General features: G+C 36.0%; 1 protein-coding gene across 17 annotated transcripts in view; it reads right to left on the reverse strand.

Annotated features, from left to right (window-relative positions):
• Positions 1-14,612, reverse strand: part of LOC113224832 (calcium-dependent secretion activator 2) — a 567,701-nt gene that overhangs the window by 243,279 nt on the left and 309,810 nt on the right. For all 17 annotated transcript variants that reach the window (XM_026454354.2, XM_026454360.1, XM_026454352.1 and 14 more), the window contains one exon: positions 4,101-4,240. In XM_026454354.2, the coding sequence (XP_026310139.1) occupies positions 4,101-4,240 (140 nt within the window). The remainder of the gene's footprint in view (positions 1-4,100; positions 4,241-14,612) is intronic.

Below are 14,612 nucleotides of genomic sequence, written 5' to 3' on the forward strand. Positions count from 1 at the left end.
ACCAATTAGAAACTATGACAAAAGTCTTCTATAGTTATATAGTTATGAAACTCTATTTTTACTGTAAAAGTAATCAGTTGCATGCAGACTTCTCATAGATCATGGTAATAATGCTTCCACATATTTGTGAGAGCCAATTTTCTCTTTTTCAGTTATAGATTTAATTGTCATAACCATCATTTATTAGTTCCATTTTATTTTACCCTTGTGGTTGAGAAAATAACCTTTGAATTAGGCAAATAATCTTATTTAATAAAAACAGGAATAGTTATTTGAGTTTTAAGTTAAAACTGTTACTTAGCCACTAGGCTATGCTAAAGTATAACCCATTTGTTCAAGAACACTTCTATCTTCATGTTACACATACACACACACACAAACCAGGAAAATAAATTCAAAAGCTGGATGTGAATCATTTAACCATTCAAAACGTAGCTGGTAATTTGTTCAACAGATTTATCAAAGGGTTAGTTTCTATAATTAGTTTAGATGACATATTCCAAAAGAATAAATAAACTCGTTTTTGCTAAATATACGTCTTGTGGTAATGCTCAGTTTGGTTTTAAAAGGATGGAATCATCGTTATGCTTATTTACATGTAGTTAGTCATACTTAAATAAACTATAATGTATAGTGGTGGATTGATTAGTTATCAGAAACATGAGCTTTAGATTGGATGCATTTTACCTTCTGGTTTAAAAAAAAAACAGTCATTTTAAAATGCAACACTGAGAACTAAACACCATTTATTTCATTTATTTTACGCATTTTTTTTACATTAAAATTATGTTCTATTCCCAATAAACTGTGTTTAGAACCTTTAAGTTTCAATTTGTAAATAAGGCTTACTCTCATTTGTATTACTTTTCCCTTAATACCCTAGGGAGCACAATATTACATTTTCACCATCATTATTCACATTAATATCTATCTCTGATTATACACTGTGGGAGGCACTGAGAATTCAAATAGGTCTAAGAAACAGAGTATAGTTGAGAAAACACAGACAAATATAAATAACATTGATAAAATTATTTTTTAGGGGCCATAGATAAGTGATAAATGAATAAAACAGAGAATACATGTTACAATAGTTCACGCAAGAAAGATATATTTGATGTCTACATTATTAAAACAGAGAATAGGTTTTTACTACTGAAGTCCCAAAAGATTTCAAAGTCTAAAGTGCTCTGAAGATAAAAATCCATTATCCTCCAATTTATTTTTTAATCCACCTAACAACTCTATCTGTAACAAGAGTTTGCTATATTTTAAAGATAAATTAATATTTTTAAAACTTGACTTGTCTCTTTTGAAATTATCCATCTGTTAATTATTGATTATAGGAGAAATGATCAACAAAACACGATCCAGGCTCAAAGCAAAACGCTATTAACCTACTATTCTTGTTATATTATTGCTTTGGTGTATGACGGAATACTTGGAAGAAAAAGATTAACTTTCTCTTCTTAAATGTAACTAAGTGCAGTAAAATCCATTTATAAAGTACTTTAGAAAAAGACGAATATAGCTATGCTGTAGGTGAAATGTTCTCCAATATATGTTTACACATAGGTGTATTATTCAAAATGTTTAAAACTGTTACCACATGGGTACTGAGGAAACAGAACAGATGTTTAGGTTAAAGCACCTCTAACTGTCCCTGTCCATAGGGATCAATTATTATTATAGCAATGTTGAAAATCTTCAATTCTTCTAATATTAGTATTAAAATATTTTAATCAAACCACTATTTCGGAATATGACATTCTTAATTTTGCTACACAACACACTATGTTAGTATAACATCACTGATAATTTTCAGTTCTAACATTGCATCAATGTGTATATCACAAACGGAAGAGATACCTAAATATCTAGAAATGCCTGTATCTCTTAGCAATGTTAGATAATAATTGTTATGGTCGGGCTATGATGCATTTTCGGTCTGAGTCCTTCAGTGAGTTCCTGAGCTTTATGGATTAAATTAAGAGACTATGATATATCCTCTTTAGTCTTTTCCTTCACCTTTAGTCTTGGGCAGAAGTCAATTGCAGGGTCATTCTAGGGGTACTGATTCAAAGAGATGTGAAAAAAACAAACCCTACCTCCAAATCAAGCCTTGTAAGGGGTGTGGATTGTCTCACCTATCCTGGAGTATGCTAAACCAAGAAACTGCCAGGTGAGAGCAAGGGTTTCTTCCCACTGGAGCTAAAGGTTACAGGACCTGCCCTATGCATGTTCAGTCTTTGTTCTTGGGACAAGCTGAAGGTCCAGGGGCATTCACCATGGCACGGTACTGTGGATGGGTAAATTAGGGCCATCTTGACATTATGATAGGTTTCTGTTTTTTTTTTTTTTTTTTATTGTGTCATTCATCAAAAGAAAAAGGGACTGAGTACAAAAGAGTGGAGAAACAACTGCAGTTCCTGGAACATACTGTGTTCTTTTATGTGTAACTCTACTAGTCTCTAAGCACTTTAGAGCACTAGCACTCTCTCTAGTCTCAAAGCACTCTGACAGTTTCACTGAACTTGTCATCATCAGCTAAAAAGTCCTTCCAGGACTCCCTGCCTTTGTACATGCTGTCATGATGCTAGAATGCCATTTCTCCCACTGTCTACCTGATGAATTTATCCTTTAAGTTTTATCTGAAAAGTCAGGTGTCCTGTGAGACTTTCATTCACTGTACCTGGCAAAAATCAGGTATTATTTTTCTCAGGTTCCCATTTCTGTCTTACAGCACTTATCACTCACTATCATAATTATTTGCATACAAGTCTGAATCCCTGACTAGCCAGTTCCTATAGGCCTGCAATAATATCATATTAAAGTGTGTCCTAGTTGGAAGACAGTAAGTGCTCAATACATGCCTGCTGCATAAATTACTGGTGAGCAGGTAGATGGATGCATGAATTAAATATTAAATCCCAGACATTCTATGTGCATTATAAGCTGAGTCATAGTTAGACTTGACTTTACATTACTACATTAAAGATGCATAACGTTGGTTGTCCGAATCATGGTTCCCTTTCTAAGAGCCCACCCTCTCATGTACTTTTTCCCTTTGGTGAGGTCTGACACTGCACATGCTGCCTACTAAACCAAAAAGCAATACAGCGCTTAGTTCCATCCCAACTGTAATGTATACCTTGGACTTCCCCCTGCCCAGAACCTAACTTTGTTTCCCCTAATGGTCGTCCAAAGAATCCTCCTCATTTTTTGAATCATCAGTTCGCTCCACCCTGATGTTAGTGATTGGGCCCCAATGCCAGCAGACTCTGCTTGTTACAAGGATATGCTTTTTTAGACCTCTGTGTTTGTTGCTAAACTCAGGGTAAGTCACTTCAACAACTGCTTTTCTCCACAGTAAGAAAAATGGCCCCTTTTCTTTCCTAATGGTTAATACCCCTATGCTGGGATTTGGCCATAGTAAGTCCAAAGTGTTATTCTGAGGAAGTCCTGGATTTTTGGAAATTCATTTTATTCAAGAGTTCAGACCTGTTTCATCACCAGCTGCAACAGACAAAGAACCTTGGCAGAGATGAAGGCTCACTCTGACCCCTGGTGATCCCCAGGAGACAGTACCTGCACTTATTCCCCAGGCAACAGCAGTTTTCTCCAATATTGATTCAGTTCTCACTCACATGTTTGGATGAACACTCATATTCCTCTTGTCAAAATATATACAGCCTCGTTGGGTTATATCTACACTATGTTTTAGTTTTTATATAGTCTATGGAGGTTTTATTTCTAGGGACCTCAATGCTAAACTTGTTTCTACTATGATTGCAATTTGAAGAATGTTTCTTAGAAGGTATCGTGCCCTGAATCAATATGACTGATGAGTAATACTAACACAATCAAGTTTCAATATTGTGGTAGCATGCATACAGTTATCTTAACTAAAGACCCATGTATTGAGCTATAAAGCTATCTTTGGGTCTAAAAACATTGAGTAAGATAACTCATGTGTGTCACTTTTTGAGAAAACTCCATGTGAAAGCCTGCTATACTGGTTCTCTCACTAAACTGACAAAAATAATACACTGAAATGAAATTCAATAATTCAGGAAAACAATCCTCAAATGTATACTCACCCACTATGCTTCATATGTGCTGGTTTATCCATTCGCACTGCCAGTTTGATTTTTAAGTCAGAATCCTGGCTATTTTTTGGAACTACCATTTGATGTAATTCAGCTGATTTGGAGCTATTAGAAGTTGGGTATAATATCACCTGTATGGAAAAAAGACCATATTTAAATGCATGATACAGAGTGTCTATGGGTTGGAACTAAAATATTTTCTATGTTTACCTGTTTGAAAAAACGGTGTGAACACCCAAATGTATCCAATAAACCATTTGACTCCCTACTACAATAGCTGATGGATTTTCAATATAGACTTAATTTATTTTTTGACAAATACGTGTTTTCACATTATCACATAATGAGTTTTCTTCCTGTGTCACTTCATAATGAATTAATAGCACAACAAGCTACAGTTGAATTGATGTTGAAAAATACTCAAGAGACACCCATAATTTCAAGAAAATTCTAAACTCCTCAGGGCAAAGCAGTTCAGAAAGGTATTCTTTGAAATTATGGATAACATGCTTAAAAACCAAAGCCAATTATTTCAAACAGCACAAATATGCCTCATGTTTTATTATCATTGTAAAATAGTATTAAAGGAAATCAACTCAATTAGAGATGGAAAACAGCACATTTTCTGCTCTAGATCAATACCAAAGAAGGACTTTTTCCCGACATGTTTTCAAAACTACAGATATTATAATGACGGAAACAAAGTAATTACTTTTAATAAAACCACCAAATTAACAAGTGATTATTTCACAACCCTCACTTCACAGAGTCAACCCAAGAAAGAGAAGCCTACTCTTCAGATGTTAGGTACCATGCAGATAACACAAGGTATTTTCCCCCTTTTAAAATCAGTTATGACATATTTAGGCACAGTTTACACCCAAGCCTTGATATTTTTAAATGGGAGTATTATAGGCTAAAAGACAACACAAATATGTGAAGTGCACTGCATTATATTTTAAGCCATAAGCCTGAAGCTTAGATATGAATGGAAGAATTATAAACATTCCCAGGTATGCTAAAACTTTTTTTCACAAACAGAATAAATATGTTCATTAAAACTATATTGAAACATATCTTCTTGTGTATAAATCTTGCTGCAACACAAAGTGATTGTGAATCTGAAATTTCTTTGTAATATTGTTATACTTTTACTTTAATATAACAAAACAAAGTCCCATCTCAAGTTGTTACAGATAGTCTTTATCAATTTAATAAGGTTGCCTTCTATTCTTAGATTCTAAGAGTAAAATGTTTTGAAAGCATTCATGGCAATTGACTTTGTCATACCCTTCCCCTACTCTCAAATCTTCATTTACAGTATAAGTAGAAATCTTCACCAAGAAATCTTTAGGCAAGACTCTCCTTCTCTCTAGGAAAGACAACATAGTCATAAAAGCTTCTCAAACTATTCTCAATTTGTAAGTTGTTAAACGTATCTACTATTTTGAGACTTTTCTCATGCCTTTCCTAAAAGCCATAGCTGTGTTGAATCCAGCATATCCACATACTCAAGTATATAAAGGACATCTAAGAACAAACTAAATGACATTTGCAATGTTTTCACAATTATGATCATACTCTAGAATTCATTTTGACTGCTAAAATATCCAATGTAATATCTTACAGATTCTTTCTTAAGTGACAGTAAAGAAAAATAAGATGATAGCTTTTGGCTCAAACCAGTAGACAAAGGAATATCATTATCAACTTAGAAGGTTATTCCAAAAAAGAATAAAAGACTAAGATAGAGCTCTATATCCACTGCAGCTATAGCTGCTATTTTCCTAACAAGTCTTGAAAGCTTTTTCTCTTTCTCCACACCCATCCCCCTTAAAACTTAAAAAAAAAAAAATATTTTGGCATGAGCCACTTATAGACTTTATTGCTTTTTAATTCTTCCTTCTATGTTTATATAAAAATTGGTACTGTACCAAACTCTAAACTCTTATACAGGAAGAGAATATTTAAATTAAAACTTTTGACAATTTTTCATTCTGTAAATGCCAATGATGGCTTGCTAAATTAGGTCCCAAGATAACTGATTTGGGCTGATCCACAAATTAAAGGCTATCCCAATATCGAATACCATTCTTTCTGCCACATTTTATTTTTTGATGGGTATTTCTAACTGAAGTCAGTGGAAGGATTTATTGCTCAGCTCTGTTCAATTAAATAAACACTGAGTTCTTATTATGTGAGGACACACAAAGATTAAAGAATATGAATGACTCACATCTCTCAAGGAGCTTAGTTCCTCTTCAATAGGACTTAGTTTTGTCTTTTATTAACAGCACTCTTAGCTCTGATAATATCACTTCTTCCTATTGCTCTTCTTTCCCTAGAGTATGCAATGGTTTCCTGATTTAGTTAATTTCTGGGTATATTCACAATCATCTCCTTGGCTTCTCCCTATCATATGTATATCTAATTCCCTATGTTATGTTCCCTCCATTGGAAAGACTTGGAAATGTTTGTTTTTCTGGACAGACTGACTGATAAAGGTGTGAACACTGGCACGTGTAACAAGGGGAGGTCCACAGATATGAAATCTTCTGTTTCTAAGAGAAGTGCATTGGTAAATGCTGAACTTAAACTTCAAAATGGTCTGTTAAATAGTTTTAATAGTTTTCAGGCTCCCAAATTACACAACCAAAAAAGTGGTCATATTTCTTTCTTTCTTTTTTTTTTTTTTATACTTTAAGTTCTAGGGTACATGTGCACAACGTGCAGGTTTGTTACATATGTATACCTGTGGCATGTTGGTGTGCTGCACCCACCAACTTGTCAGTACCCATCAACTTGTCATTTACATCAGGTATAACTCCTAGTCCCATCCCTCCCTCCTTCCCCTCCCCCCTCCCCATAATAGGCCCCGGTGTGTGATGTTTCCCCTCCAGAGTCCAAGTCATCTCATTGTTCAATTCCCACCCATGAGTGAGAACATGCGGTGTTCGGTTTTCTGTTCCTGCGATAGTTTGCTGAAGGTGGTCATATATCTTTTCCAAATTCGCCATGAATAAATAGATAAGGAAGAAGCTCCCAAGGTGCAGAGCCCAGAGGGCCATGGAGAATAAAGGACGAGGGAGTTATTTTCAGAATACACAATACAGCTCTGATCAAGAGATCTGGAACACTTCCTTGGCAGGGTGTCTTCACAGTGCCTGTCAGATAGGATTTCATTATTGTAATTGGACAATTACTGCCGTGCATTTCCTGCTTTTCCTTTTTCCACATGGCAAACTTACCTGTAGCTCTCCTGTTCCTGTTCCTCTACTGTATATTGGATTTGTGCTGAGGCAGAATGGGGAGGGAAGGTGTCGTAAGCAGTTACCATGAACTTTAGTTCATAGGTTGCCAGACTGCGAAGAACCACAGCTAACTGTGATGCAGATAATGGACTGGATATAAAAATGAAATAGGACTTTGGGCTGTTTCTCTTGAGTTGGGGTGAATGTGTTCTATGTGTAGGAAGAAGGACAACAAAACAACTTGGTGGCACAAGGGTGAACTATGGCACATCGTCTGGCTATCTGCCACGATTCATGCTTTCACCAGTATAGAACTGTTGCTAGTAAACAGCTAGTTAGCCAAGAACCAGGTTTTCCAGATACTCCTGCTTCTAAGTAGGGACATATAAAAGTTCCTATTAAAGGGGTGAGAAGCGACATGTGTCACCTTGGGAAAAGGTGATCAAGATACAGGTTTGATGTCTTTACCCCACTTTATTCCTCTGCCAGTCAAGTTCAGAGAACACGAATACCCTAGGAAATGAAAGAAATCAGAGCCTTAAATCACCATGTGGAAGAAAGTCATACTTCTGCCAGGAATACCTGCGGTAAACTCTTACAAACCTGATATTATTTTGAATTATTGAAATGTAACGACTTTCTTGTTACAGCATTTGGCAGTATCCTAACTAGTACATCAACAAGGTGTTTTGTTTTAAAATCTTTCAAAAGTAAATAAGTGACTAAAGAATTGGTTTTTTTTTATTAGAAGCAGTTCCAATTCAATAGGACTCAGTTCATGTATAGAGATTGTGTCTGATGTTGACAGTCATAATAATTAAAATATTTAACAGATATAAAAGCTTACTAAGGATCCTTCTGTATCCTAAGTTCACATTTAAATTATAGCTCTGTACAAATAACTTTTAATACTATTTAGCAAACTATTTTGTTCTTTACCATTCATTTCTCTTAACCTTTCTGTATACATTTCTCCTTCTTGTTTATTTTTGTCACCAACACTTTAAATGTCTTGTCAGCATGACACAAAGATGACTTCTTATCTTAAACATAAAGCTAATGTATCTTCTTCATAATAAAATGTCAGTGTTACTTGTCATCTTTGTTAGGGTGTAATGGAAACCATAAAATGATTTTTTAGGATTTGTTTAAGATTCCATCAAATTTAATATACAGGAAGAAAAAACTAATACTTAAAAAATGAAATATAAAATACACATTTACACACAGAAATGTTTAGAGTGATGTGGGGTTCAGAAGTAGCTTTTTCTTAAAATATATAAGCTGTCACTTCTACATTGTTTCTTTTCTGAGATACCTGATTGAGGCCAAACTACATACATTTGTGCATAATTAAACTTTGTGACCTGTGAAATTAAGACTATTTAAATTGCTAAACTCTACTTCAACAAGCACCTGAGAAACTAAAACAAAAAACAAAACAGCACTGGGTGCTGGGGGAGACAAGCTAGAAAAACAGAGGGGCTAGATAGACAATTCACTACCTTCTCCCATAAATGTCTCTTAGCTTAGAGAAAGGAAAAAAGACTCTGGGACCACAATAACTGCACCATATCTTGTGGCAAAATAGTAGACACACAGTTGGTACAATTTTAGCTCAATGATGAGTGCATTCAGCAATTCTTGAAAAAATCGCGACAGCTTTCACAGAGTAATTACAGTTTCATTTGGAAGTCTAAAAAAACACGTAAGATTTATAAGGCTGACATGGGGAGGGGATGAAAAATAAAGATATGGGGCCTGTTGAAACCAAACACTGTAACAGTGGCAATCTAGAAAAAAGCACATGATTCTGATGCTGACATTCTTAACATTACTCTAGGTTCTCAAGCTCTTCCCCAAGGTTGGCTGTTCAGCTTTTCCCTGGACTTAGCCTCAGTCAGTTTTCATTGCTTGCCACCAAAAGAACTTCAATCAGTACAAACACTCATTACATTTTCTGCCATGTCAATTCTCTTTATGTTCTCAAAAGATAAGAACAGAGGGCAGGGTGCGGTGGCTCACGCCTGTAATCCCAGCACTTTGGGAGGCCGAGGAGGGTGGATCACAAGGCCAGGAGTTTGAGACCAGCCTGGCCAACATAGTGAAACCTCATCTCTACTGAAAATACAAAAAATTAGCCAGGTGTGGTGGCAGATGCCTGTAATCCCAGCTACTTGGGAGGCTGAGACAGGAGAATAGCTTGAACCCGGGAGGTGGAGGTTGCAGTGAGCCAAGATCGTGGCATTGCACTCCAGCCCAGGTGACACTGCAAGATTCCATCTCAAAAAAAAAAAAAAAAAAAAAAAGAAAGAAAGAAAAATAAAAAATAAAAATAAATAAATAAGAGAAGAGAACTCGAGAACCCTCTGGGCACCACCTTTCTAGAGTTAGGAAAAGGAACAGGACTCTATAACTGAGACCAGTCACCAAGGAGGTAGAAGAAAGCTGAAGTTTGTGATGTGCTAAATTTAAGGAGGAGAGTTTTTTAGGTAGTAGGAAGGGGGCATCAGGGTCACATGGGGATCAAGAGGTCACACATTGTTGGGTCTGAAAGACTACTGCCTGGTTAAAAAAGAGAGAGGTGACTGGAGATTTGAGCAGGAAAAAGTTTAGTTGAAGCCAGATAGCAATAGTGTGAGGGACATATGATGTTTGAGGAATAGAATAAGACTTCATTTAAGTTTTAAGTCAGCAAGATCAGGTAAGTTGGGTGAAATTGTTTTGACTAGAAGGTTACTGTCTGTAAAGGCAGGGAGGATGACAATACAGACAGGTAGGTTGAAGGAGATACAGGAAGGTTAAGCTTATGGATAAAACCAGTAGTTATGGAAGATTAGGGATAGACTGTAAGAAATGTGTTTGCTAAGTGTGTGTTATCCTATATAGGTAACATTTAGTAAAACAATGTTTATAAACCAGAGAATGAAAATCAAATTTTCATACTCTTGAGTAAAGAATAATCGCCCTCTCTCTAGCTACATACATCTTAGAGATGAGTCATGTGACTCAATGATCAGGTTTCTCGTATCCAACTGATGAACTAGCTTCAGAGTAAGAAGAAATTAAAAACACAATTAGCAGAAAGCATGGTTTAGTTTTGATTAAAAATCATTTCTGCTTACGAACAGGTGTCCTTGAGACAAAAGATATTTAGGCAAATGGCTGAGGGAACATCTTTCCAGATAAATGCAGCCTATCTCTGTGAGAAACCTTGACTTTTTGGGTTTAGTTGATGTTTCTTTTTCTCTTTCAATTGACAGAGATTTTATACTTTAGCAAAGATTCATAAGGACAGTCCCTAGCGAATCTTTCAAATACCTTCTTGAGAGCGTAGGACCTTGAGGTAGCATATATTATGAAAGGACTACCTGAAGTTTTTTTCACTTCAGTATTTATTTAGCAGATGTTAATAACCACGTATAATATTTGCCCCAATATCAGAACTCTCATAATATGTGAATATGGATCAGATGATTTGTCTAAGGGAAATCTATATTCTTCCTTAGTAACAGTTTCCTGTGTTTTAATACACTTGAGGTTGCTAAATCTAAATTATTTCTTATTTGATTTAATATCATGGCTTCCTATCCTACTTAGTGGAAACAAAGAACAACTGCTCACTCTTACAGACACAATGCTCTTTTGTATACTGAAAGATTAGCATTAAATCTTCTGTCAACCTTATTGTCCACAGGCTAAATCAAATTCCTTTATTTTCAAAGCCGGAAAGAATTTTGGAATTTACAATATGGAACTGATCAAACTCCCAATCTTTTACCAAATCTGTACTTGGCCCAACAGAGAGCCACACATCACATCTCCTTCCTTCTATACAGTACATTTTTTTTTTTTTTTAATAAGAAAGGTCTTTTTTTGAAAAAATAAAGTGAGGTAGAAGGAAAACAAAGTATCATCCTAAGTAGATATTTTTTCCTTGACATTAGCTTGTTAAAAGATCAAGATTAGAAGCTTTGTTATTTGCATGATGGGAAGAAGGAAAAGAAAAGATGCATCAGTCATTCTCCAGTTTTTCCTGACATTTTACACCACCCCCCCTCAATTCAACATATTATTTCCTTAATTATTTCATAAATATTATAGCAATTTTAGTTTTGTTCTTAATCTTTGGTTATTAAGTACAATAAGAATTTTTAGAGCCAAGTCAATGTCAGTCAATCCATAACATATGACAGTAGGATGGAAAAGAGGGAGGTACAAACAATGTCTAGACTTGGACAATTATTTCAGCTGTATCCTTAAAGTGAGGAGCATGGAAAAATACAGTTATGGCAAAATGTTTTGGGATTGGCTAGCTAATTCATGGACTACTGATAGATGTGGGTATTTAAATTAAACAACAGGCCAGGCGCAGTGGCTCACCCCTATAATCCCAGCACTTTGGGAGGCCGAGACGGGCGGATCACGAGGTCAGGAGATCGAGACCATCCTGGCTAACACTCTGAAACCCCGTCTCTACCAAAAATACAAAAAATTAGCCGCGCGCGGTGACGGGCGCCTGTAGTCCCAGCTACACGGAAGGCTGAGGCAGGAGAATGGCGTGAACCCGGGGGGCGGAGCTTGCGGTGAGTCGAGATTGCCCTACTGCACTCTAGCCTGGGTGACAGAGCGAGACTCCGTCTCAAAACAACAACAACAACAACAACAACACCCACTACAGGTTGTGCATTCCTAATCTGAAAATCCAAAATCAGAAATGCTCCAAAACCCTAAACTTTTTGAGCATCCATATGGTACTCAAAGGTCAAGCTTGAAGTAAATGCTCATTGGAGCATTTTGGATATCAAATTTTTGGATTAGGGATGATCAACCATTAAACATAATGCAAATATTCCAAATTCTGAAAAAATAAAAAATCTAGAATACTTCTGGTTGCATTTTGGATAAGGGATACTCAACCTGTACCACCTTAAAATGTGAAGGTGAGCTCTTGTTCTTCATATGAATAAGGAATCTATGCAAGGTCTAACAATCACAACGTAATAATGTACCAAAATAACACTAACAAAAATCTTTCCAAGTTGGAATGCTTATATACTGTTGGTGAGAATGTAAATTAGTACAACCTCTATGGAAAACTGTATGGAGATTTCTTATTTATTTATTTAGAGACAGAATCTCATTCTGTTGCCCAGGCAGGCTGGAGTGCAGTGGCATGATCTTGGCTCACTGCAACCTCTGTCTCCCGGGTTCAAGCAATTCTCCTGCCTCAGTCTCCAGAGTAGCTGGGACTATAGGTGCACACCACCATGCCTGGCTAATTTTTGTACTTTTAGTACAGATGGGGTTTCACCATATTGGCCAGGCTGGTTTTGAACTCCTGACCTTGTGATCCACCCGCCTTGGCCTCCCAAAGTGCCAGGATTACAAGTGTGAGCCACCACACCTGGCTGGAGATTTCTTAAAGAACTAAAAATAGAAATATCATTAGATCCAGCAATCCCACTACTAAGTATCCAAAGGAAAAGAAATCAGTATAATAATAGACACCTGCATGCCTATCACAGCATTAGTCACAATAACAAAGTCATAGAATCAACCAAAATGTCTATCAACAAATGCATAAATAAAATTTTTAATTGCATAAATAAAAATGTGTACACACACACACACACACACACACACACACACACACACACGGAACACTACCCAGCCATAAGAGAGAATGAAATTATCTTTAACAGCAATATGGATGGAGCTGGAGGCCATTATTCTAAGTGAAATAATTCAGAAACAGAAAGTCAAATGCAGCATGTTCTCACAAATGGGAGTGAAACAATGGGTACACATGGATATATGGAGAGGTGGGGAATAATAGACACTGGAGACTCCAAAAGGGGGCAGTGGGAAAGGAGGGTGAGCATTGAAAAATTACTTACTGGACATGATGTTCACTATGCAAGTAATGGGTACACTAAAAACCCAGACTTCACCACTATGCAATATAACCATGTAACAAGACTGCACTTATAACCCCTGAATTTATAAGAATTAAAAAAAAAAGATTCCCAATTTGCCATTTTATATGTATGCAAACTAGTCAGTAGTCACTTAAGCAGTGGGAAAGGAGGATGGACAGGTGAGTATAAAGTTGAGAACTCTCTGTGATACATTTTCATATGCTCAAAAAATCAAATAAATTCAGAAAAGTAAATAACACAGGAAGATGGTGGGGAATAAGGTCAGAGTATGGAACGATTCATGGGCAGAAGGGAGGTTAGGTGACTTGTTCATGGCCTCATGGCTACTATGGCAGAGCCAATACCAGAATTAATGTCTTCAAAATCAGGTTTCAAACTTTTCAGTTTATCATGCTGAACAACCAACTAATTTGAATCTTGCACTTCTGATCTAAGGACTTTTTGACTCATCCAATGCATATAATACAAACTATCAGGGAATAAGAGTGTTTTCTCATACCACTGCCAAAGGCAACAGAGGTTAAGTATTTTTTTCCAGTTTTACTGAGGTATACTTGACAAAATCATATATATTTACGGTATAAAACATGATGTTTTAATATTCATCTAACATAGTTTTTGTGTGTGTATGTACTGAGAACATTTAAGATATATTCTCTTAGCAAATTTTCAAGTGTATAATTCATGATTATGAACTATAGTCACCATGCCATAAAACGGACCTCTGGGACTGATTCATCTTAACGAAAACTTTGTAGCCTTTGACCAACATCTTCCAATTCCTCATCCCCTCCAAGACTATGACCCTGGTAACCACCATCCTACTTTTTGCTTCTAAGAGTTTGGCTTTTTTAGATTCCACATGTAAGTGACATCATGTGGTATTTGTCTTTCTGTGCTTGGCATATTTCATTTAGCACAATGTCTCCCAGCTTGATTAAATGACAAGATTTCTTCAGTTTTTAAGGCTGAATAAAATCCCACTGCATATATGAAAGAAATGCTCAACATCGCTAATCATTAGGGAAATGCAAATAAAACCACCTCACACCTGAATGGCTATTACCAACAAGATAAAAGATAAGAATGCTATTATCAACAAGATAAAAGATAAGCATTGGTGAGGATGTGGGGGAAAAAGGAACCTTTGCATACTGTTGGTAGGAATGTGTATTAATATAGCCATTTCAGAAAACAGTATGAAGTTTCCTCAAAAAAATTAAAAACAGAATTACTATATGATTCAAAAATCCCACTTTAAGGTATATATTCAAAGGAAATGAAATCTGTATATAGAAGAGATATCTGCA

The sequence above is a fragment of the Piliocolobus tephrosceles genome, unplaced genomic scaffold, assembly GCF_002776525.5.
Source record: "Piliocolobus tephrosceles isolate RC106 unplaced genomic scaffold, ASM277652v3 unscaffolded_41, whole genome shotgun sequence".
NCBI lineage: Eukaryota > Metazoa > Chordata > Mammalia > Primates > Cercopithecidae > Piliocolobus > Piliocolobus tephrosceles.